Source organism: Danio rerio, chromosome 15, assembly GCF_049306965.1.
Source record: "Danio rerio strain Tuebingen ecotype United States chromosome 15, GRCz12tu, whole genome shotgun sequence".
NCBI classification, from domain to species: domain Eukaryota; kingdom Metazoa; phylum Chordata; class Actinopteri; order Cypriniformes; family Danionidae; genus Danio; species Danio rerio.
The window spans coordinates 37,034,831-37,056,528 of NC_133190.1; the positions used below are offsets into that span (position 1 = coordinate 37,034,831).

Consider the following 21,698-nt stretch of genomic DNA (forward strand, 5'->3'; position numbering starts at 1 on the left):
AAAACCCACTAAAAGGCCTAATTTTAGAAACCGGCTCATTACATCAGTCTACACTTATTTATTTGTAAACCTAGTGCATTTGCAAATGTGTTTCACTTCTTGTTCTTGCTTGATCTATCAAAATAATAATGTTAGTTAGTTTATATATATATAGCACATTTTTTATAAGACACCGATGCCCAAAGTGCTGAACACTAATAATAAACAAAACAAGCCCTACATCACATACATAACAATTAAAACACAAGGCAAACCCCTCAACATTAAAAAGGCTCAAATGCTAAGAAAGAACAGAGATGCAGTTTCAGAAGCTTTTAAAAAACAGATAGAGTTGGAGCGCGTCTAATGTGGGGTGACCATTCAAAAAAAAAAAAAAAAACTAATACTACTAATACTTCCCTTCTTAGACTTTACAGACCTGAAACTTGCCTTTAGTACTTATTCATTGTTGCTCTTAGTTGTGTAAATTGCTTCCTTGTCCTCATTTGTAAGTCGCTTTGGATAAAAGCGTCTGCTAAATGACTAAATGTAAATGTAAATGTCATGTGTGGGGTTGCTTCTCATGCAAGGGAGTAGGCTCACTCACATCTTTGCCCAAAAACACAGCCATGAATAAAGAATGGTACCAGAACATCTCCAACAGCAACTTCTTCCAACAATCCAACAACAGTTTGGTTAAGAACAATGCATTTTCCAGCATGATGGAGCACCGTGTCATAAGGCAAAAGTGATATCTAAGTGGTTTGGGACCAAAATGTTGAAATTTGGGGTCCATGGCCTGGAAACTCCCCAGATCTTAATCCCATTGAGAACTTGTGGTCAATCCTCAAAAGGCAGTTGAACTATCAAAAACCCGCTAATTCTGACAAACTCCAAGAACTGATTATGAAAGAATGGAGTGCTATCAGTCAGGATTTGGCCCAGAAGTTGATTGAGAGCATGTCCAGTCGAATTGCAGAGGTCCTGAAAAAGAAGGGCCAATACTGCAAATACTGACTCTTTGCATAAATGTCATGTAATTGTTGATAAAAGCCTTTGAAACGTATGAAGTGCTTGTAATTATATTTCAGTACATCATAGAAACAACTGAAACAAGGATCTAAAAGCAGTTTAGCAGCAAACTTTGTGAAAACTAATATTTGTGTCATTCTCAAAACTTTTGGCCACGACTGTATTGTGCATGTGTATTTGTTTAATGTCAATAAGTTTTTATTTCTTTTGTCTACTGTCTAAGGTTATCAGGGTGTGTATGTACCATTTCAATTCAAAACCAACTCAAACAATATCCTATATCATCTTTCCATACACCCTGAAATAACCACAGACCCATGCTCCTTTAAACATCATTTATTAATAAAAATAAACCATACAAAGTTTACATACACTCACCAGTATCCACTCCTCAGAACCAAACCTGTTCTTAATGAAACCTAGGACATTTAACCAGTGTTTCACACCATCCATTCAGAGCGGCCATTTTGGGGTGACATCATCAGGGTCACGACCTCATGGCTGGTGATAAAACTCATTGTCTGTTGTTTATATATAAATTAGTTGCTGGTTGTGTTGTATTTTGAGTTAAGTGTGCATACGTATTTACTCCGTTAATTTATATTTTGTTTAATGTCTTTTATATGTATATTCGTCTACCTATTCCCACACCAAACTATTAAATGGTATAGTCCATGGGCGGAGCCAGTTATATTAAATGGCTCCCAAACACTCACTCTGAGTGGGTAGTTGCAGGAGTAGTCTGGAGAAAGTCTGTTTTGGCAGATTGTGGTCAAAGCTGCTGATTTAGTGGGACATGCCTGTAAATATTGAATACTTTATTTTTCTTTTTTCTTATTATGTCACTTTCACCCTATTCAGTGGCTTCTGTGTCACATTTGCCTATCATCCCTGGTGTTCAATTCTAACAGTCCCATATTCTGTATTCTAGGTATAATTACAGTATGTGTCTTACATATAATATTTAACTACAAAAATACTTAACTAAATCTATAAATGCCTAAATAACTAAAAATGCAATGTATTGGGTCAAAATTATTGACTTCTATGTCTAAAATCTTATTTGATTTATTTATTTCGAAACAGAAAAATCAAACACCAAACAATTCTTTAAACAAAATACATTTAAACATGTTTGAAATGAAGTGGGATGAAGCACAAGCTTAAAATCCTCATAATGATGAAGTAAAGATCATGTTCCATAGAGATATTTTCTACATTTTCTACCATTTATATGTCAAAGCTTAATTTCAAAGAGTTTTTTTTTTTCATCATTTAGATGTTTTTTTAAACAGTCGATTTGTCCTACCTTGTCAGAATGTCCTAGCTGATTTTCAAAACCTAGGTAGCAAATTTTGATGATGAAATACACTACCCATCAGATTGTGCTACCTGCATAAATTTTGATGTGGATTGGTGTGATATGAGGTCGTAAAATCACCCTAAACCACCCCAATTTCTAACCCCAACCTCAGAACCAGTCGGTCAGTGCAATACAGTGATGGTAGCATAATCTGACAGGTAGAATAAAATATTAGGACACCCCACATATTGCAGATTTTCAAACAGTCATTTCTCTGCTAAATATTCACTTGTCCTGCACAAACAATACATCACTGGAAAGTTAATTTATTCAGCTTTTATGTCTTGTATAAATCTTAATATAAAACAAAAATTACACTTATAACGGGTTTAGTGGTCCAGGGTCACATGTTGTACAAATTCTATAAAGCCTAAATAAATTACACATACAGTATATATTTGAAGTAGGCATGGCACGATAACCGTTTTTCAAGGTTTACCGCGGTTTGAAAAAGTCAAGGTTTTAAAACCGCCAAAATATTCTACAATACCATTCCTAAGGTATGTGTAAGAGTTTTTATTTACTTTTTGTTGTTGTTGTTTTAGGACAACAGTATCTCCAGCAGAAAAGATATCCAAAGAGGCTGTTTTAAATAGTACAGAAATCTATATTTTTGAAAAAAATGAAGACAGCAGAAGTTTTATTTTGATTATTCAGCCTGACATTTACTGTTCCAAAATATTACAAATGTATTTCTAAACATTTTAATGTAAAAATCACGTTTAACAAAAAGACATGTGGTACAGGTGAATTGGGTAGGCTAAATTTGTCCGTAGTATATAAGTGTGTGCGTGTGTGTGTGTGAATGTGTGGATGTTTCCCAGAGATGAGTTGCAGCTGGAAGGGCATCCGCTGCGTAAAAACTTGCTGGATAAGTTGGCGGTTCATTCCGCTGTGGCGACCCCAGATTATAGTTATAAGTTATATAGTATATATATATATTTTGACTGTCTACAGAACAAATCACTGTTATACAATGACATTCCTACAGTAATTACCCTAACCTGCCGAGTTAACCTAATTAATCTAGTTAAGCCTTTAAAAATATGTAGTAAAATACTATGTCATGTCATCTTGGCAAAGATATAATAAATCAGTTATTAGAAATAAGTTATTAAAATTATTATGTTTAGAAATATGTTGGAAAAATCTTCTTTCTGTTATACAGAAATCGGGGGGAAAATATCCCTTGGGTATAAATAATTTTGGCCTAACTGTATATACTGTATTCGTACTGTATACTGTCTATGAATAGATTGCATTTTGCATAAAAAAATGTCTGTAAAATGCATAAACTTCAATGCAAAACATATGATGTATTTGGACTATATATGAAATGTATTCAAGCTGGATTCTCTAAGCAGTCAATGAACATGGCTGTTGACTAATCATCCCGTAATCGTGGATATCATAACTCAAATGCGGCATTTAACTTTGGAGGTTAAAGAGGGATTTTCAGGATTTCTTACTCTTGGATTAGCCATCAAAACCTAGAGCAAATCACAAAAGGCCAATTAAAAACTTAACAGACGTGGTGCTGGCAGTGCTCTGGGTCACTCTTTGCAGTGTGAAACCCGAGAATCACTTTCTCAAATGCAAACACACACGCACACACACTCTCACACACATGCGTACACTGAACTGAACAACAGAGTAGATCTACAGGTGGAATGGGACACGTGTGTTTGAGTGTTTAAGTGTGTGCGAGTGTGTGTGTGTGTGTGTGTGTGTGTATACACATGTGTGAACTGAGGCACGGGTGACCACTAGGGAACTCCTATCACACGCAAACCTGGACACATCTGGCTGCCGAATACAGTAAACCACGATCTGCCAGTGCTATGAAAACATTTAAAACCTACAAGCTAGCATTAATGTATAAGAAATTCAACCTGATTAGATAATTAATGACAGTACTTTCAATAACAAGTGTGCATCAATTTTAAAATAAAGCTTGAAAAATACTTTATCACCACGTTTTAACTATACAAACGCAAAAACAAAATGAAAACGACACTATTAGCCTATGGAGTAACATATTTCAAGCTCACTAAAAATGCTGAAGGGCTCTTTAATAGTTGTATATAAAAGCTGTGATTGTGGACTCAGATCTCACCATGGAAGAGAAAAAATACATTTGTGAAGCAGATGTGGGTATTTGGGGGTTTTTTCAACAGCTTTCTTGGGCACATTCTGGACGGTTCATGTAACTTTACACAGAAAACACAAAACAATCAAATCCCTTTATTACAAATCTACTGTCGACTAGACTGTTGTCATAAACATTTCTATACAGTAAAATGAGTGTGTGTTTGTTACATTCGTTTTCTTTCGGCTTTGTCCCTTATTTATCAGAAATCACCACAGCGGAATGAACCCCCAACTATTCCAGCATATGTTTCAAGCAGCAGATGCCCTCCCAGACACAACCCAGCTGCCATTGTTAGTTACATGTATCTCTTAATATGTTTTTAGGGGGGTCTGAATTCAAAAAGTAGGCAACCATTTTAGTTTCACATTTTAGTGTCATGTTTATGGACACACATTCATATTACATACAGTACAATGAAGTTTAAGTGGTTGCAATATCATTTTTAAAGGATATGTCTCCCAAAAATGAACATTTCCTCAAGTTACTAAACTTTTATGAATTCTTTTCTTCTGTTAAACCCAAAACAAGATATTCTAAAGAACGCAAAAAAAAAAAAAAATGCTGCCACTGACATCTAATACCAAGCTTTACAAGACAATGGCACTTTTTTCAACATTTTTAAAAATATCTAAAAATATATTCAGTATATTAATTCATTTTCCTGCAGCGTAGAACCTTATTTATCAGGGGTCACCACAGCAGAATGAACCGCCGATTATTCCAGCATATGTATTATGCAGCGGATGCCCTTTCAGCCTCAACTCTTACTGAAACAACCATACACTCTCACATTCATTTCCACAGGATACAGCCAATTTAGTTTCTCCAATTTCCCTATACCGCATGTTTTTGGACTGTGGGAGAAACCAGAGAACCCGGAGGAAACCCACGCGAACACAGAAAGAACATGCAAACTTCAAACAGATATGCCACCGGAGCCAGCCGGGACTCGAACCTGCAACCTGCTTTGAGACGATAGTATTTATCACTGTGTGGAGTCTGCATGTTCTCCCTGCGTTCGCGTGGGTTTCCTCTGGGTGCTCCAAAGACTGGAAGTCCAAAAGACATGTGGTACAAATGTATTGTGTAAGCTAAATTTTCCATAGTGTATCAGTGTGAATGAGTGTGTGTGGATGTTTCCCAGAGATGGGTTATGGCTGGAAGGTCATCCGCTGTGTAAAAACATGCTGGATAAGTTTGCGGTTCATTCCACTGTGGCGACCCTGGATTAATAGAGGGTTAAGCCGATATGAAAATAAATAAATGAATGAACTTAAAAGATTTATTCAAAAACAAATGAATACGTTTGTTTATTTTAAAAATATTATTATCTTATATAATACCCCCCAAAAAAACACTGCAATATTTTTGGCTTCCATGACACATTTTAGCGAGTTAAGTTAAGTTAAGTTAAGTTAAGTTAAGTTAAGTTAAAATACTCATTGGCCATAGTGAGTTCGTGTGTATGGGTGTTTCCCAGTACTGAGTTGCAGCTGGAAGGACATCTGCCGCATAAAACATGCTGGAATAGTTGGCAGTGAAGATTTAATTTAATTTAATTTAATTTAATTTAATTTAATTTAATTTAATTTAATTTAATTTAATTTAATTTAATTTAATTTTATTTTATTTTATTTTCAAACTGAGCAACTCAATAGTCAGTTTACTTATTGTTCAAAGCAACTTCGAAATAGTATATAATCACAGGATACAATTTTAAATTGAAGAAAATTCTGAAAATATTGAACTGAAATTTTAAATTAATGCCTAATCAGAAAAGTTATTGTTTTAATAAACTTTTAATCAACACACACCACGATGACAGTTTTAATTATGGCAAATTCAAAAAAACTATTTCTAAAATGCTGAAACACAAATCTGTATACTGTGCGAGACCAGAAAGCACTGAGAATTTCTATTGTCTGCTGCACCCACACACACATCAAGCGACAGAAACTTCAAATAAACTTGCGCAGAATGTTAAGGGAGGCAATTTAACAAGTGTGTGTTTGTGACAGAATTACAACAATTAGGATTCCTGCTGTGTGGTTAATTGCTATTTCTCTATTCATGTGTTTATGGAGGCCTGTAAAAATGTGAGTGTTTTACCTCAAATAACAAACATGTGTTGATTTGAGTGCAGCCAAACCCAAAAGAACACACATGGGTCTGTTAAAACGAGAGGAGTGAGCACCGCGCTGCAGGGCATAAAAACCTGAGCAGGTGGCAGACTTATTTACTTAATGTTTTCAGGCATGGTGTTCACTGTTTTTACACCTCTATGAAAATTAAGAAAACCACACAATTAAAGGTGAAAAATGCACTTACTTAAATGCTTAGATTTAGACTTGTTAGAAAACATGGGAGGAGTCACCATTAAAGTCAGAAAAAAGAGCATCATGTCAGAGTATATTAAAAACATGTATAATGAGTATTATCAATACTGAAGAAGCCCTGAAGATTACAAAATTATGCCTTATAAATGGCATAAAATAATAATATTATCCATATTTTCATAAATATAATTAATAGACTATATAATGTATATAGTATTCAATGTGTAATTCTATTCATTTTATTGTCTAACATATAAGTTAGGTGTATTTACATATTTATGTAGTGTACGGTTTAAGTAAAAGTGCTTGTCTTGTGGTATATACATTGTAAAAAAAAATATGATCAATTAGTCATGACATCATAAGCTTTTAGTTAATTGTAACATATTAAACTAAGTTAATCATGTTCTAACTTAATTTTATAAGTTACGCAAGCCATTAAGTAAGTTTAATACAAGTTCAAATGACTTAAAAGGTTCATTTGATTCGGCTTATAAATTTAAGGCGACCAGTATTTGTTTACAGTGTACTGGCTTAATATACAGTAGTGTGCAAAAGTCTTTAGCACTATAGCAGCATTGTTGACCTAAGACTTTTGCACAATATAAAACCAATCAGTCTCTGTATTAAAAACAAACAGAAAATATAGAAAATTTGTACGAAAAAACAAAAACAGCACATTATTTCCTCTTCAAACTAAGTCTACAGTATGCTTAATGTGGCTTCCCTTGGCACCAAGCACAGCTTGAACTGTTTTGTTCTAATCGTCCTGACATTTTCTGAAATAATGTGCTGTGTAATACTAGGCTTGTTTTAGCACTTTCCAGAGTTTTTCTTTAAGGCTTAGAGTGTCATATCTTTGTTTTTCTGTACATGTGATCCTTATAATATTCAGGTCCGGACCCTGTGGAAGCCATTTCATGACTGTCTTTATTTCATCAGCTGTATTCTTTCTCCAAATAGAATTTCACTGCAATTAGCAGATCATTATCATGCAGAAAATAAAAACTATTACCACTGAAGTCCTTTCCAGAAGGAATACAATTTATGGTTTAAATGGTTAAAAACCTATCTGTGCTTTTTTTGCATTTACAATTCCATCAATTCAGACAACAACAACACTGGCAGAAATGCAGCTCAAACCAGGACAAACAGCCTCTCTTCAACATTGTCTTTCACATGTCTTAAACAATTACACCAAAATAATTCAAACTCTAACCGAACCTAACTCTTATCCTAACCAACCATACATCAGCCAGTATAAATCTAATATTTGTTTTTAAATTGATAAAAAAATTACACTTATGGCTGGTTTCGTGGTTAATGGTCACACATATCCATTATACCATCAGTAAAACAACAGATCTAATGTTGGCCTAAAACTCGTGTATTATACAGTAATATACAGTACTTTTCTTTATAATTCATTTATTCAGTCATTTCACTTTTTGACTTTATTAATCTGGGGTCGCCACAGCGGAATGAACCAATAACTTATCCATCATATGTTTTACGCAGCAGATGCCCTTCCACCTGCAACCCATCTCTGGGAAACATCCATACACTTCCATTCACCACACATACACTACAGAAAATTTAGCCTACCCAAGTCACCTATACCACATGTCTTTGGACCTGAGGGGGAAACCAGAGCACCTGAAGGAAACCCACGCGAACATGAGTAGAACATGCAAATTCCACATAGAAACGCCAACTGACCCAGCCTAGGCTCAAACCAGCGATCTTCTTGCAGTGAGGCGAACTCGTTACCCACTGTGCAACTGTGCAGCCTTTTCTTTTTAATGCAATGAGATATTACATAACAGAAGGTGTTTTTACAGAAGTTGATTTTAACAATTTCAACACAAAGAAAACTGCCACAGGCATTAAAACAGCAGTTATGGTGAAGCTTATAATAATATACAATGGTTTAAATATCAATTTTAATAGAATCGTCTAAATTTATCTGTGCGTGTACTTGCTTAGTTTTTATTTTCTGCAGTAAACAAAGGTCTAAAGATCGACTTGGAATCCTTTTGTGAAACAAAAATGTATGAACCTATCATCTTGTGTCTATTATCAATATATAATATCTAGATTTATCTGTGTAATTGATTAGTATATCATTTATTTTCTGCAATGAAAGAAAACAGGCCTATAGATCTGTATTGTATAACCATCAAATGACTTGTGCTTACATGTACTGCTCATATAACACAGAGATCTGTACTTTGCACTGCAAAATGTCACATTATACTTTTTGCAAGTCATGCATGCATGATACATGTGCTTTTAACAGTCATTTTAGCAAACAAAAAAAGTGGCATGTATGAATTAATTGTATAAGGATTCAAGCTTCAACACTAAATGTTCTTCTTAGAGAAATTATTGTTTTTTAATGTTGACAACACATTGATGATCATGTTTTATAGTGTGTGATCTGTTGGTAAGGGAATGTTTCTGAGGCTCATAGGAGGTCACTGGGGAAGGTGGTAACAACAGCCAATAAGTTGTAGGGAATAAAACTAAGTAGGATTGATAGTATATACAAACCAAAAATCTTAAATAAGGCTATCATGATTGTCAATGATGAGAGGCATCCTTTATCACATGCCTTCAGGTTGTTACCATCAGGTAGTCGATATTGTGTTGCCAGATGTGTAAGAAATGGGACAAAAGTATCATTTATACCTCAAGCTATATAGTTTTTTAATTCCTCCAGTAGCAGTTGATGGCCACTATAGTGGATATTTATTTACAGCAGGGGTTCCAAGAAACTGTCAGATGTCTCTCTGAGTGTATTCTGCAAATGAAATTTCTCTACGGGGACAGATAAAGTATACTTGTCACCTTAAAATTATAAGGTTCTATCTGACATTTCTGTCAAAATTGAGTTGTTGACATTTTCTTATTAAATGACAACTTATTTACATTATGGAATGTTTTTTTTATAAGTTGTTTACATTTTAAGACTTTTTATTTTAAAATAAATGTTACACATACTGTTTGCTAAAAGGAATTCAAAAACTTTGAAGCTCAATATCTCAAAATTATTCAGAACGCAGATAGAAATTATTATTCCAAGGTGACGACTAACGAACTAACTAACTTAAAAACTATGAATATCTAATTTAATTGTGTTTGTTACTGATGTAATGTCGATACCATATTTATTGGTTTTATTTTTCAGCAATAACAAAGGCCTTTGGATCAGTATTGCATAATTTTAGCAAGCGAACGTGCTTGTCATCATGCGTATCCAGTTTATGGAGCACAGAATTAAAGGGATAGTTCTTCAGCCAAAAATGAAAATTACCTCATCATTACCTCATTTACTCTTCCTCATGTGGTTTTAAACCTGTATGACCTTTCTTTATTCTGTTGAGCACAAAAGAAGATATTTTTAAGAATGTTGGCTGACCCAGTTAATTTGCATAGTAGGGGAAAAAATACTATGGAAGTCAATGGGTACAATCAACCAGCATTCTTCAAAATATCTTCTTTTGTGCTTAACAGAAGTTAAATCAAATGTGGTAAATCATGTGAGGGTGAGTAAATGATAACAGATTTTTGTTCTTTTAGGTGGACTATGCCTTTAACAGTTTATTTTTTGTTACTGTATAATGTAATACAGTATACAACTGCATTTCTTAAAGGATAATCATTTTTACACAATGTCTGCTGGATTAGGAGTCATGGATTATTTTTTTGTGAAATTAGGCTATACTATGAGTGTAAATAATTGAATTGTGCTTATTATCAGCATATTATTCGTGTAAAACGGCTGTGATTTTCTGCAACAAAACGAAACAAGCTATCAATGGATGCTGTATGTGAGTGACAGTTGTGATGCCGCCCAACAGTACAATACATACAGTACAGATCATATAACACAAACTTTCACTGTATAAAGACATGGCATATTGCGTTGTAAGGCATTGTTTGTGTTTTTAACAATGAATCTAACAGTTTTTGGAGCTGCTGCGCGTGATAAAACAGAAAAAGGAGGACATATGTGGTCGATAAAAAGACGTAAACATCCCATAAAGCTCTGCGTGTGTGAGCACTTCAGCTAAACAAACAAACACTTGTGTTGCTGTCATGAATCCTAAACTTTCCTAAGCTCTGCAATGACGTCACGCTTACCTGATTGACATATTTCGGCACCTCTTCTACAGTCGCGAATGACGATTCCTCAGGCGTCATCAGACTGAACAGCATCCGAAAGCCCTGAGAAACAGTCACATTGTTTGCTTCCACTTGCGCCATTGTGTTTGTTTGTGAAGCTGGAGCTACTCTCAGCATTACTTGGATGTTGTTTATGAACACCTACAAGCGCTCGGACCTTTGAACTTCACCATGACGAGGAGAGCGTATGAAGATGGATGACGGGATCACGTGACGCCAGACGAGCACTTTTACTTACTGAGATTATACAACTTTAACTATTGGCCTGCGTCTGGCTTACTGCACAAAGTTGGAGAGTTTACAGATACACATAGTAGATAATAGCTATATTGATAAGAGACGCAAGGAAAATATTACAACTACAGTCGCACGTTTTGCTTAATATTACAAAATTACGTCACTTCAAAGGATTTTATTTATGTTAGATTTTTGTTCACCATTTACCCCAAATGAATCACTAAATCGTTTATCTTGGAAGTGCACTTACTGTAAAGTGTTTTGGGTTGACATTTCCAATTTTATTACCAGATTCGTATTTGCAAACTTGTGTGTAGGCATATCCCTTGAACTTTTAATCTTCATTACTCTCTAAACGTAGACCCCTCTCATTGTAAATATATTATCAATTTATTGATTTTTATGGCTAAATTTTACACCCATAAATGTACATTTTCAAAGAAACAACCTAACTTTTTATTTTTAGAAAGGGTTTTTATTTGTACGTGAACTCCTTAAAAGACTCTCTATAATGATTATATTGCATGTAAAACTCTTTCTTGATGTAAGTCTTTTAAAATTGTATAATTTGCTGGGATATATTTATGTAACCTTTTTGTCTTTTTGTTCATATTGTGTCTTTGGCATTTTTTTCTTGCATATTTACAAAAAAAGTTGGATTTTTAGTCGTTTTTACCCTTATTTTTGATACCTCATATATTTTAATCTTCTTGATACCTTATACATTGTAATCTCAATATTTCTTATCAGTTATGACAGAAGTCAAAACTTTTTGTTTTACTTTTCAAAAGTTGTGTTTAGTTTGTTAATAACAGGCTTGTTCTAATTTGTTTTATTAAAAAATGAGTCAACATGCCTTTATGAACATGCGTACTTAGTTTTATATAAAGAAGTTAAATTAATTAGTAAAGCTACAGTCAATAGGCTTATTAAATGAACAAAGACATGAATCTACATTCGTTTTTTTTACTCATATTCGGGTAATGTGTTGTACCACTCAATGTTTAAGTATTTGTTTATTTTTATTGAATCTTAACCTAACCTTTGACATTTATTTATTCATAAATGTTTTTTTTTTTTTTCGGCTCAGTCCCTTTATTAATCTGGCGTCACCACAGCGGAATGAACCGCCAACTTATTCAGCACGTTTTTATGCAGCGGATTCCCTTCCAGCCACAAACCATCTCTAGGAAACATCCACATACACACTCATTCACATACACTGCGGAAAATTTAGCCTACCCAATTCACCTGTACCGCATGTCTTTGGAATGTGGGGGAAACCGGAGCACCCGGAGGAAACCCACGCAAACTTGGGGAGAACACACAAACTCCACACAGAAATGCCAACTGACCCAGCCGAGGCTCGAACCAGCGACCTTCTTGCTGTGAGGCGACAGCACTACTGCGCCATTGGGTTGCCGTACCTTTGACATAAACAACTTTTTTTCATTCTTCGGTTAAAACTATCCAGCATTTTTAGATCAATGCTTAATTATTTTCATATTTTCTGTGTTTGTATCATTTTAAATTATAAAGTATCCTCTAGACAGAAAATGCTGAATAGTTTCAACCCAAATTTTTGGGTTATTAAAAACAAAGAGTTTTTAATAAAGGAAATTCAATTAATTAGTATATTTCTACAGAGAATAGGCTTATTACAAAAACAAAGACATGACTAAATTTATTTTAACTCAAGCTTGGGTGAAATGTGGTACCATTCATTGTTTAGTTTTTTGTTTTTTTAAATTGAATCTTAACCTGACCTTTGACTTAGTCCATATTTTTCACGTTTAGGTTAAAACAACCCTGCATTTTTAGATCAATACTTAATTATATTCGTCTTTTCTATGTTTGTAACATTTTACATTATAAAGAATCCTCTGCAAAATATTTTTTAATAAAGGAAATTCAATTAATAAGTAAAGCTACAGAGAATAGGCTTATTAAATGAACAAATACATGAATCTACGTTTGTTTTGTTGTTTTTTTTACTTAAATTCGGGTTATGTGGTACCACTCAAAATTTGAGTATTTATTTTTTTTATTGAATATTAACCCAACCTTTGATATATACAACTTTTTTATACTTTGGTTAAAACAACCCAGCATTTTTAGATCAACATTTAATTATTTTTGTATTTTATGTGTATGTATCCACTTACATTATAAAGCATCCTCTAGAAAATACCAGAGAGTCTCAAGCCGAATTTTTTAACCCCCAAGCGTGTTAGTGTCATAATAAGTAAGTAATGTGTATTTATATAGCGCATTTATTGTGTATGGCCATACACCCAAAGCGCTTCACAATCATGAGGGGGGGGGTCTCTCCACACCACCACCAGTGTGCAGCATCCACTTGGATGATGCGACGGCAGCCACAGAACAACAACGCCAGTGCGCTCACCACACACCAGCTATAGGTGAAGTGGAGAGACAGTGATAGAGCCAATTCGGTGGATGGGGATGACCGTAAGGGCCGATAAAGAGAATTTGGCCAGGACACCGGGGTTACACCCCTACTATTTTACGAAAATGCCATGGGATTTTTAATGACCACAGAGAGTAAGAGCCTCGGTTTAACATCTCATCTGAAAGTCATAGAGTATTAGATCATTCTGGTGGTGGTGGTGTAAGGATGTTGGGGATATTTTCTTGGCACACTTTGGGCCCATTAGTACCAATTAAGCATTGTGTCAAAGCCACAGCCTACCTGAGTATTGTTGCCGACCATGTCCATCCCTTAATGACTACAGTGTATCCTTCTTCTGATGGCTACTTTCAGGAGGATCACACACCATGTCATAAATTGCAAATCATCTCAGACTGGTTTCTTAAACATAACAATGAGTTCACTGTACTCAAATGGCCTTCACAGTCACCAGATCTCAATCCAACAGAGCACCTTTGGGATGTGGTGGAACAGGAGATTCGCATCATGGATGTGCAGCCAATAAATCTGCTGCAACTGCATGATGCTATCATGTCAATGTGGAGCAAAATCTCAGAGGAATCTATCCCACAAAGGATTAAGGCAGTTGTAAAGGCAAAAGGGGGTCCATCCCGGTACTAGTAAGCTGTACCCAATAAAGTGGCCAGAGAGAGTATATTTTAAATTACTTAAAGAAACAGACAAGCTCTTCAGATGGAAAAAGCTGCACCAACTCAACTGTAAATGTAACAATATGTTGGAAAAAGCTTGTAGTAACTGCTTTTGTTTTTGTGTCTCCGACTACATCTAAAACAATGTAGCTTTTCCTGTCCAGCAGAAGGAACCCAAGGAGTCAAAGTGCAGAGAAAGTCTCAGATGTGAAGCCGAGAGTAGCATGACTTTGTGTGTGACCTCTCTATTCCATTGTGCAGCAAGTCTCCTTGGTGATACGAAAACATTCAAACAAAATATCTTTTTGCGGTTTCTTCCGTCAAAAGTAGTTGAAGCGAAGACTGACTCTTTTGGCAGGACCCTCAGAATCGCAGGTCCTGGTGGGCAAACGTGTCTCCATTCTGCTGGCTTGCGTTACGAATTAGCATGCAGGCTCACTCTGTGGCGACACGAGACAATCTTTCAGACCTGATTTTGTAATATAATATGATCCCTTTCCTCAGCCACCTCTCAGACTTAAGGTAGAAGTCCTGACCCTGCCTGGAGGAGAAACTGAATTTTAATATATTCCCCTGCTTCTTCCTTAATAACGTATTCATGTAAGCTTCTCGCTCGGCCTTAGCATACGTTTGGCCTCATAATCACGGTGATGAGTCGCAGACCCTCGCTGGGTTTCTCTATAGGAACATTCAGCTTAAGGCATTTGAAGTTGCTGAGGGTTAGAAAAATGTTCTTGACAAATTAGAGCCACAGCTGAATACACAACAACGCCTGTGTATCGGTACATAAGGTCCAGGCCAGTTGTGTGCAATTAAGACGCACAATTTCAGCTTCTGTAAGGAGGTCACTATTGGTCAATGTCAGTTATTACGGGGCCACAATTTGCTGGCTTTTGTGCTGTTTCTGTATGAAAAAAATTGCAAAAATAAAATTATTTAATAAACATATTAAGAGTTTGGATGCAAAAACCTCAAAATGTCATCTGGAATTTTTTTCTAAAATGAGCATTTTTCACAAGATCCTGTATGTATGTTCAGTAAACCCACTTTTATGGCAAACAATAAGTTATTTTTTGTTGCCTTTAAAGTGAAATAACTGAAAAAAAAACATTGGAGGCTAAGAAAAATGTTTATTTTCAAAGACAATTTCAGAGGTTTTTGCATATTAACTCTTTATACGTAGATTTATGGTTGTTTTGAGAGTATATAAGGTGAAAACTTTACAAATAAATGTAACCCACCGGTTCCTAGGAGGCTAAAGACCATGGCCTCTAACGTCTGTCACTAGAGCACCTTTAGAGGCCAGAGGCGTGAGGTTTACCTGCATAGCACTTCACTAGCTGGCCTCCGTTACACTCACCCCCTAAACCTCACTCCCATCCCGGATGAGCCCCCACATGTAACCCACCGGTCCAACTGCACACAGCCCAGTCTGAGCTGGAATCGAACCAGCGATTCTTTGCATGGGAGTCGGTTGCTCTAACAAGGAAGTTAAAGACCATTGTCACTAGCATCTGTCACTAGAGCACCTTTTAAGGTAAGAGGAGTGAGATTTACCTGGATAGCACTTCACTAGCTGGCCTGTGTTACATAAAAATAAACTTTCATTTCAAGAGTTCACACTTAGCTGATGATTGATAGTAAAGCCAGTTTGGCGTGCTGTCCCGGGAGAGAGCCCTGAGCTTATAAGATCCTCGAGCCCTGGGCTCCCTCCCGTTGCAAGGCGAGAGGGGAGTTTGAGCTCAGGTAGATCTCGATGACTCCCCTTCTTGCTTATTGTAGCTAAGTGTCGGATATGTATGCTGAAAGGTGTACTCAGAGTTTAGCTAATGTATTTTGATTAATTGTTTAGAGTGCTTGTTTTTGAACTGTGGGAGGAAACAGGAGGACCCGGGGAAAACCCACGCGACCACGGGGAGAACGAGCAAACTCCGCACAGAAATGCCGTCTGGTTTGGAAAGGAATTAAACCAGGGGCATTCTTGCTGTGAGGCAAAAGCGCTAATCGCTGGCCACCGTGACGCCCGTTTGAAAGGAGGGAAAGTAGGGTTGGGTGGGGGGGTTTCTTCAAGACGAAGATATTGAGATGAGAAAAGTCTGGTTATTTATAGTGAGTTAAGAATCGTCTGATAGGATAATCAGTCATTAGCTAAAGTTGGAACAGCTGTGAACAATCATAAGCACATGATCCTCTCGAAATTTGTTTATGAATAAACTTCACTTAAGGTTTACAATAAAAATCCAATTAGATTTACAGTTCTTTAGTTAACAAAGCTACAGTAGATCTGTCATATAATACATTCAATAAGACATGTAGGGATATAATGCTTTACAAACTGTATTGTATGCATTGTACATATTGTAACATTTGAATATTTTTCATAATATAACAAAATATAACGAATAAATATATACAGTTGAAGTCTGTTTCAAGTCTTGTCAGTTTAACTTCTGATATAAGATTTGCTGAGTACACAAACACAGAACATAACAGAAAGACGGTCCATGTCGTGCGAGTATAAAAACTTTTAAATTATTTCAGTATTAAAGTATTACATTTACGGATTAAAGTAAGTTCTCTGCTATATACCTCTAATTATACAGAAACTTACTGTATGTGAAGTACATGATCTAAACAGTATACATGTTTTTAATATTTTTTAGATTTTATTAAAAAACTAAAAAGCCTGTTAGATGGGAAGATTTTAGTATAGCATAAAATAGAAATAGAAAATGTAATAAAGGTTAAGTCATAAATGGGAAAAGCTAACCACTGGGTTAAAAAGAGTTATTTAATTTTAATTAAAACACAAAATTACCTGTGCATTGGGTTTGTCATTGTTTATTAATTTAGCTTTTCCTAGTACTGAGTTGCGACTGCGTATATGAGGAGTAGTTAGTTCATTCCTTAGCTCTCGGCGAAGGTGGTCACACTTTTTTCCTCTCCCTCCCATATCTCTCCTGGCTGGCTCCTCTTGCCTCATCTTATTCTATCTCCGAGGCTCTCATTGCCCTGCTCTCCAAATGAATAAGGAATTATGGACTTGATCAACTGGTCTCTGAACGCAATTGACACCATCTTCTCAATGAGAAGTTTGGGTTCGGAAGAACCCAACTGTCCTGTGGAGATGTTTGCAGCTGGATACGTGATGGACGGCTGCGAGAAGTGGCCATCATGTGCCTGGCTGCTCTGTCCCTTGGAGGATATTGAAGATATCTATCTATTCAGAACTGAATGGAAAATCATACAAGGCAACATATGAAAGTTTATTGTTGAAGCATGTGTTATTGTGTGCACATGATACAGCTGTCGAGATTTATATGTACATGACATAATGTTTGACTCTCCTGCATGCTTAATTGATCGTCATTTACGATCACAAATTGAAATTGTACAAAAACATCAGTATCAATAAAGGCACAATCAGTGCAAAACTAAAACATACAGTTTTTCAATCCAACGGAATGTCATTAGGCCAGATTTGACCAATCGTTTTTTGTTTTTTAAGACTGCTACATTTTATTTTCAAGTAAAAGAGCAGAAAAATACTACTTTGAAGGTGCTGCGGGTGACTTTTTTATGGAACTGCATGCAGGAAATACCCATAAGACCTGACCAGAAGCCCCAGACCCTAGGAAAAATTGGCTTTGCTGGCATGTCAGATTTTGAAAACACCTCTAATGCTTTTAAAGGGAGTTCTACCAACAGTCTACCAGTATCCAAAATGCTTTAAAGGTGACATCGGATAAAAAAAAAAAGTGTTTTGTATTTAATTAGGTTTCTGTCTTGTCTTCCAGCTCAGACAAGTTGAAATGAAAGTATGTTTTTCATTACTTGTTTTTTTATTCATAAACTGTATGAGTGTATTTATGTATCATAACTGACCTTCTTAAATTTCGTACTGGTTTTCCCAATGCTATTTGGAATTTGTACAATTTTATCCGTACATTTGATTACGATTTGCTCCTTGATGATGGCTGGGTTTAGGTATGGGGTTTAGTGACATGCCTCATATTTAAAGTCCAACATTTTTATACGTCTGAACTGAATTTGTATGAATTAGCCACGAAAGTGACAAAATTGAATATAGTAATATTTCATCGTGAGATCAGACTACACTCAGAAAAGAAAAAAATTGCCACTTGTTCAAACTACATATTTAATATGAGCTAAACAACACAATTTTTAAGTCTTTTTGGGGGGGACAACTTAATTGTTTTATGTTCAATCCACTAAAATTTATAAAACCGAATTAGATAACTTAATTTTTTCATGTTGTCCCAACACAAATCAGCGATGGAACCCCACATGTTTTTACACTGTTGTTTAACTGTTACTTCCCATCAACAAAACTACGGACTATGTGTCCTCCTCCACTCCTCTTTTTGCAAACAGACAGCAAAGCGATTAACGTTAATGCCTTTTGTTTCTTTGCTTTTGCGATTCTGACATTTAAAATATATAAATTATGTTTGGTTCATTCTGTCATTATCAAACCCCAGCTTCAGTTCACTCGTGTTTAAAATCCTATCATTATTCTTCATGTGCAGAGCTGTGATGTCAGTGTGTGGTGCTGTACTTTTCACATTGACCAGCTGAGCGTTAGTGATGGGAAGTTGGATCGTTTTACAGACTCAGATCTTTGAGTCTTGTTCATTTTGTTCAATTTGCCAAAATATTGAAAAATGTTACGAGTTGCTTGCAAACTCATCTACAACTACACCAAATGTTGATCACACTACAAGCAAGTCATAACCAGAATGCTATAAGAAAGAGAAAATCATTTATTGTTTACCTGGTCTTTTGTCTTTGATTATGTTAGCTCACCTCTTCTGACAGGTTTTCAAATTTGAGTGGTTCGTTCACGTGACACTGACAGTCCCATATAACCTTAACCAATACACACAGTCACAGCCGAAAACACAGATGATTAGTCCACCTTTCAAGTCTTCTGGTTTTTGAGTCATTCCTTCATCATGTGACAGCATGTAAAGAGAGATGACTCAAACCCAAGGACTCGAGAAATGAACGGATCAAATCTTTTTCCGGCTCTGCCTGTATATGATTGACTTCTGTCTTTCACTTGATGAATGAAGGACTCTAACCGAGGACTCGAGAAACGAACGCATCAAATCTTTTTCTAGCTCTGACTGTATATGATTGACTTCTGTCTTTTACTTGATGAACGAACGACTCAACCCGAGGACTCGAAAGATGAACGAATCAAATTTTTTTCCAGCTCTGACTGTACATGATTGACTTCTGTCTTTCACTTGATGAACGAACGACTCAACCCGAGGACTCGAAAGATGAACGAATCAAATTTTTTTCCAGCTCTGACTGTACATGATTGACTTCTGTCTTTCACTTGATGAACGAACGACTCAACCCGAGGACTCGAGAGATGAACGAATCAAATTTTTTTCCAGCTCTGACTGTACATGATTGACTTCTGTCTTTCACTTGATGAATGAAGGACTCAAACTGAGAACTCGAGAGATGAACGAATCTTATCTTTTTTTTAGGCTCTGACCGTATATGATTGGCTTCTGTCTTTCATAAAACCAAAGAATGACTCAAACCGAGGACTCAAGAAATGAACGGATCAAATCTTTTTCCAGCTCTGACTGCATATGACTGACTTCTGTCTTTCATGTGATGAACGAACGACTCAAAAAAAGAAACTAATATTCTACTCCACCTAAACGATGAAAAATAAACAAATTAATCTCTGAGAGGACTCATCGTTCTTGAGTCATACAAAAGATTTGTTCAAAATGAACGAATTGTTCAAGAATGACCCATCACTACTGAGCATTTGTTAAATACAGTTGCGTCATTTTTCATATGTACAGATGTTTGTTTGAATACATTTTACATGGATAACGGCTGGCTGCAATGTCAAGCACTTATAAATTATACACGAGGAAGAAAACGCCAGTGTGGGGTTCTCACATTTTGTCAATCATACAGACAAAAGTCAGCAGAAGCTCAAGGTTTGGTGAACAGCAGCTCATTAGCATTTAATGAGCCACGAAGTGAAACGACTCACTGTGGACCAAGGTAAGTTTTGACTGTGTAAAAAGTGTTTATTTACTCTACCATTGAGAAATTTTTTACCAAAGTTATAGATTTTCATTAAGACATATCAACTTTTGTAAAATGGGTATCTGTTGTCACCTTTAAAGGAACACGATTATTTTACAAATCACCTAGAGATAAACAGTAAAATTGTACCATTTTTGCATGCATTCAAGCCAATCTCCGAACTTTGCAATCGTACTATGGTTGCAGCAGGCACAATGATATTATGCCGGACCAAAAAATAATACTAGTGTAATATGATTGTGCTTGCTACAGCAGCAAATTCCTTCATTATTACACCGGAATGAGAGAATACTGTAGTTCCTAGCCATAGCCTGAAAAAACCGTCGGTCTGTACACAATGTAACTACAGAGGAGTCAAGGTTTAAATAGGAAAACTATCGAAATTATTTTTTTAATTTTTTAAGTGAGACGCTAACGGTCTAATCAGATACAATGTATAGGCTAAGCTAAGCTAAAAGTGCTTCTTCTAGACCCAAAGATTGGCTGAATGGATTCACAAATGGTCAAACTCAACATCTCTAACTCTAGGGGAGTGGTAAAATGAGCCTATTCTCAAAATAAAGTGGGGTGTTGCTTTAAAATACAAACTTTCAAGATGATTTCAAACCATTTAAGGGCGAGCAAATGAGTAAATGTTTTGGTTGAACCTTCCCTTTAACGATATTTTCGAACGTGTAAACATTTCCATCAAACTAGCAAAACATCTTTACATTGTAAATTGACACCTAAGTATGAGAAAGACGCTGCATCATTCAAAGGCACAACAGTATATCAGTCGTGTATAGATTTTTTTACAAGTTTAGCGAGGACTGACACTATTTGCGGCGCAACAGGAACTGTCCTCATTGGCACCTGTTGTGCAGTATTCGTGTACTTTCAGTCTGTACTTTCAGTCTGTACTTAACTTGATCTTGACCTCAGATAAGTTGTTAGTATCATAAGTGAGCGTGTTCAGAGCTCTGGTCGCTGTCTTGACTGTCCTCGTTGTTGAGAAGTGAGTCTGGCGTATGGAGTCCAGCAATGCCCGAAAACTCTGAGGGAAGCAACGTTCCCTTCTTTACATTGACAAGCTCTTTTTCTCGGGCTACTGCCCCCTGCTGACCTCCTTTAACCCGCTTCCACTTCATCCGTCTGTTCTGAAACCACACTTTCACCTGGTGGGACAGAAAGATACACAAGTTATTTGCTGCAGTCCTAAAAA

At 36.0% G+C, this 21,698-nt stretch overlaps 2 protein-coding genes and 1 long non-coding RNA gene across 4 annotated transcripts in view; 1 reads left to right on the top strand and 2 right to left on the bottom strand.

Annotated features, from left to right (window-relative positions):
* agmo (alkylglycerol monooxygenase) overlaps positions 1-11,252 on the bottom strand; it is an 83,815-nt gene extending 72,563 nt beyond the window's left edge. Inside the window, exon 1 of one of the 2 annotated variants that reach the window (XR_012390432.1) lies at positions 11,009-11,252. Coding sequence is in view for 1 of the 2 variants with exons in the window: in NM_212883.2 (NP_998048.2) it covers positions 11,009-11,131 (123 nt within the window). In the remaining variant the exon portion in view is untranslated. The remainder of the gene's footprint in view (positions 1-11,008) is intronic. The other variant, NM_212883.2, reaches the window with a different exon arrangement.
* On the top strand, positions 1,852-10,229 carry LOC141377885 (uncharacterized). The gene is made up of 4 exons (XR_012390986.1): positions 1,852-3,111; positions 3,387-3,501; positions 5,451-5,597; positions 8,503-10,229. It is a non-coding gene; the product is annotated as an uncharacterized lncRNA (long non-coding RNA).
* Positions 11,253-17,636: 6,384 nt separating the features above from the next.
* meox2a (mesenchyme homeobox 2a) overlaps positions 17,637-21,698 on the bottom strand; it is a 33,291-nt gene continuing 29,229 nt past the window's right edge. Inside the window, exon 3 of the mRNA XM_017351207.4 lies at positions 17,637-21,651. Coding sequence (XP_017206696.1) covers positions 21,433-21,651 — 219 coding nt within the window. The 3' untranslated portion in view covers positions 17,637-21,432. The remainder of the gene's footprint in view (positions 21,652-21,698) is intronic.